This window comes from Psammomys obesus, unplaced genomic scaffold (genome assembly GCF_907164565.1).
Source record: "Psammomys obesus unplaced genomic scaffold, mPsaObe1.curated_primary_1811, whole genome shotgun sequence".
NCBI classification, from domain to species: domain Eukaryota; kingdom Metazoa; phylum Chordata; class Mammalia; order Rodentia; family Muridae; genus Psammomys; species Psammomys obesus.
In genome coordinates this window covers 3,776,242-3,780,535 of record NW_026592710.1, presented here as the reverse complement: position 1 = coordinate 3,780,535, position 4,294 = coordinate 3,776,242, and the positions used below count along the sequence as shown (strand labels likewise).

Genomic DNA, 4,294 nt, shown 5'->3' with positions numbered 1-4,294 from the left:
CTAACGGGTTAGTTTTCCTGATAAGCGCAAAGGTTGCAGCTCTCTGCAGTGACAGACAGGAGTGCCCACATTTCCCTTCTTCGGTGATTTCTGTGGCCTGCAGCTAGGATGGGCCGGATTTCTAGGCGTAACTGAAAACAGCAGCGGCTTCGGGTCAGCAGGTGCACACAGCCTGGGTTGGAGATCAGCTGAGTAGTGTGGGCGAATTCGGCCCTCGGGGTGGGGTGCTCAGCGGCCAAGAGGGGTCAGGGGTCGACGGGCCTCAGCGTCTGCAGCTGCCGCCTTCCGCGGCTCTGGCCGTCCGCTCACACAGCATCGCGCTCCGAAGGCCCGGATTAGGGCCAAGGCCTATTGGGAGGCCTCAGCCGGGCGCAGGGGTCGGTGCGCGCCACGCGGGCACCGTGCCCGTCCCGGGCGGGCCACCCCGGTGACCTCATCGGGCGGCCGGCTCCGGCGGGTAGCGAATCGCCGCGCGGGCGCACGGGAACGCCCCACATACTCCCGGGCGCCGCCGAAGCCACGCACGCGCCCCGGGGCCGCTCCACGACTCGGCCTCCGGCCTGCGCCGCGTCCGCCGCGGGCCGCTCGCCTGCCTGCTCCGCGCCGGCGCATGCGGTGTGCGCGCGCGCGCCACCCAACTGCCACCGAACCTTCTGGAAGTGGAGCCCCACGGCCGTCCCCGCCGCCGACCGAGCTCGCCGCCCCTGCCGGCGCCCGCGGCCGTGGAGGCCTCTGGGCAGGGGAGGGGGGAGGGGCCTGAGCGCGGGCGGGGCCTCCGGGGGGCGGCCGCCCGTGATTCGCCGCCTCCGCGCAGGCCCCGCCTCTCCGGCGCCCTGGCCCCGCCCTCTCCCTCCCCCTCCATGGCGCCTCCCAGGCTCATTCATTCGGCGCCGGGCCTGCAGGACACCTGTTCTCCGCTCCCGCCGCCGCCTGCCGTCGCAGACAACATGTCAGGCCCCACCACCGACACACCTTCCGCCATCCAGATCTGCCGGTAAGACGGAGGCCTGGCAAGCCGACCCTTCCCCGCTCGGTCGCGCGCGAGCCCGCTGAGGCGATGCTAGTACTTAGGCTCGTCAGGATGCTGCTCTTATCCTGGGCGGCCCTGCCCGGCTCCACGCTCCCGGGATTCCGGCCCTCAGCCCGCCCTGGACCCCCTCCTTGAACACAGGCCCAGGACTCTCTCCCCGGACCCCGCCCTGGGCCCCACCCTGGACCCCCTCGCGCCCTCCTCAGGGATGCTCCCCGCCATGCTGCAGAACCCGGCCGCCTCGCCGGCTCCTCCCACCGGCCTCTGGCTGCATCCCAAGGGCGGCGGCCGCAGTCCTGAGGGGATTCGGTGTAGGAAGCCGGACGGGGACACTGGGACAGGGCGACCGGCAAGGGCTTGTCCGTCCGACGGGGCTTGCTCCACCCCGGGCTCGGCGCCTTATAGTCTGAGCCCAGCCTCCTGCGGGTTTAGAAAAGGATAATTCAGGCTCCAGGGTGGGGTGGGGATGATGCCCAGAGCAGTGCGAGCATACACGGGCGGGAACGCCTGTGGGAGCAGGCCCCAGATCTTCAGAGCCGCGCCTCACTTGTGAGGAGAGCAGGTGTTAGAAGGAAGAACTCATCCATTCAAACGGTTTATTACCCAGGAAAGGGAGTGAGTGGGTCATCACACACAATGGGGGTGAAGGATTGTTCTCATCCACGCATCCTTCCCAGCCTTGCTCCGTTGGGGTGCTGCTTGGATGTGGGTCCCCAGAGGAAGCTGGAGCTGATGAGCACGGAAGCTCATTTCCCCGAGAAGGCGGGGAGGGCAGCCTCAAGGTTACCCTGCGGTTTCGTTCACAGAAGTGGAAGCACAGGCAAGCTGACGTTTGTACACCAGTGGGAGCAGTGGGCCTGCAGGTTGCCTGCTGGGTCTGATGGACTGCCAAGAGTGAGAGGTTTGGGGGTGGGTTCTTCATTTTGGAGGCTGCGGATTGCACTGACCTTGTGTGCGAGCCATACCCAGCAGAGGCAGGTTCCTTTCCTATGGATGTTGCTGCTGGATAGCTGGAGTGCTTTGCTCGCAACCTCACCTTCTGGCCTGGCAGAGGCCATTTCCTGACTTCAAGGTCAGCTCTGACTTCCTACAGAGGGGATCCATTGAGGGGAGCCCTGCTTCTCATTATTGGCTGTGCGGTTGTCCTGGCGCTTGCACTTGAACTCTCTGGGGACAGAGTGGGTGTTACTGATAACGTGGAGATAAAGGGGTCTGGAGGAGTGCTGTTTAGTGGTGTGGGGTCTTGTTAAGAACCTGTTCCTGGTCCTCTCACCTTTCCTGGGAGGATGGATGGCAGTGTCCTTCATCCTCCTGCTGTGTGAAGGAGGGATTTGAGTAACTCAGAAAGCCATGGAGCCCGGGCGCTTCAGGATCCACTTCTACTTAGGTGTGACCGTGGTGCTTATGTCAGCGGGGCTCTTATTTAGCCTCATCAGGGTGGTGGTGACCAGACTGTCTTTTTTCCCATAGCTTCTAACAGCTCATGGAATTTTCTGTAACTTTAGATACTGTTCACAAATGTCTTGTGTGTGGCTTTTCTTATTGTACTCTACAGGGCTGCCTCTCGCTGTCAGAGGGGGAGGGTGCATGGCCAGGAGGCCTGGCTAAGATGTTTCAGGTGCAAAGCATGGCTGCTAAGGGAAGTGGAGCTATGAAGTGGACTGTGGTCACTTGTGTTTGACCCTTCGAAACCTCAGGACACTGAAGAGTGGACCTACCAGGGTGGGGAGCCCTTTAAGGACACTTGAGCCAACACAATGAAAGAGGAGACTTCTGGCCTGGCACATTCAAGCCATGAATTTAACAGGACTTCACCGGACACCTCCGAGGAACCCAGCACTGGGAAGGACACTGAGCAGTGGAAAGTTTAGTCCTTATCTTAGGAGAGACACAGGGTGATCCATCGCTCATGCTGGACTGTTAGAGCAATCATCTCTTCCAGTTCCAAAGCTGTTGAAGGAAGGAGGCTTGGAAGACAGCTCTCTGGGCCAGGGAGGTGGCTCAGTGGCTAAGGTGCTTGCTTTGAGGAGCTGAGCTCAGCTCCCAGGTAAAATCAGACAAGGAAGTGTGCGCCTGTAACTCCAGTGCTCCCAGAGCAAAATGGGGACAAGAGCAACATGCAGACAGGAGACTTCTGGAAGCTCACAGGCTAGCTAGCCTGATGGATGCTGCAGTGAACAGCAAGAAACCCTGTCTCAGTCCACTGACGTCAGAGGTGGTTCATTTACTTCTATACGCATAGCATGGCACGTGTACATCTGTATGCACAGACTGTCATCCAGGTGAACACACATACCCCCCGCAAAGACACAAGTAAATGTGGGATGTGGTCATTGGCCTGGGATGGATGTGGCCTTGGTAACGGAATGGCGTGGAAGCCCCACTGCTTAGCATTCTTATGTTCCCGTGCTCTTATGAGTCTGAGTATTGGATAGGAGTTGAGCTGGGTATGATGGTGCATGGCTTTAATCCCAGCACTCAGGAGGCAGAGGCAGGCAGATCTCTGAGTTCAAGGCTAGCTTGGTCTACAGAATTCCAGCATAGCCAGGGCTACACAGAAAAACCTGGTCTTGAAAAAAAAAAAAAAGAAAGAAAGAAAAGAGTGTACCCAGACCTGGTAGGATGGCTAGCCTGTCATTAGTGGGTGTTCTTTATGTGGAAAGTGGGACACCAGCTCACGAGGCCACAGCCTGAGCTCCTTTCCTAGGTCTGTCTTTTGCAGGTCACTGTGTGGCTTAGGTCACCCTTACCTTACAGCATAATCTCACTTGAGCCTGATTTTCTTATCTGTAAACTGGAGATAGAAGAGTGTCTATCTTAGGGTCACTGTGACCTAGTACCTTTGTCCCACTTCCTGCTTGTATAAACATGGGCTTACAAAGGGAATCCTTTAAGAACCAGATCTTTGGGCACCCAGCCCACTGGATAATTGTCATCTCCTATCCTGTGATCCATTGCAAATAGTCAGCTTTCAAGCAATGTGCAGGTGTGTGTGTGTAAGTGTCTTGAAGCAAGATGGCCTAGCAAGCCCACATATACGCTTGGAACCTACCTTATGTGTGTGTATGTATGTATGCTGTATATGCATGTTCATGTGGGTACATATATGCATGTGTATGTGGAAGCAAGATGTCCATATTTGGTGTCTTTCCCAATTACTCTCCATTTTATTCATTTCTTATACTTATTTATTTATGACATCTATCTTTCTTTTAGTGGTTTTTTTTTTTTTTTTTTTTTTTTTTTTTTTTTTTTTTTTTTTTT

The 4,294-nt window shown here is 57.2% G+C and overlaps 1 protein-coding gene across 1 annotated transcript in view; it reads left to right on the top strand.

Moving 5' to 3' along the window:
* The first annotated feature begins 504 nt into the window (after positions 1–504).
* The window catches only part of Acot7 (acyl-CoA thioesterase 7), an 88,805-nt gene continuing 85,015 nt past the window's right edge, over positions 505–4,294 (top strand). The window contains exon 1 of the mRNA XM_055615058.1: positions 505–994. Within this exon, the coding sequence (XP_055471033.1) occupies positions 861–994 (134 nt within the window). The 5' untranslated portion in view covers positions 505–860. The remainder of the gene's footprint in view (positions 995–4,294) is intronic.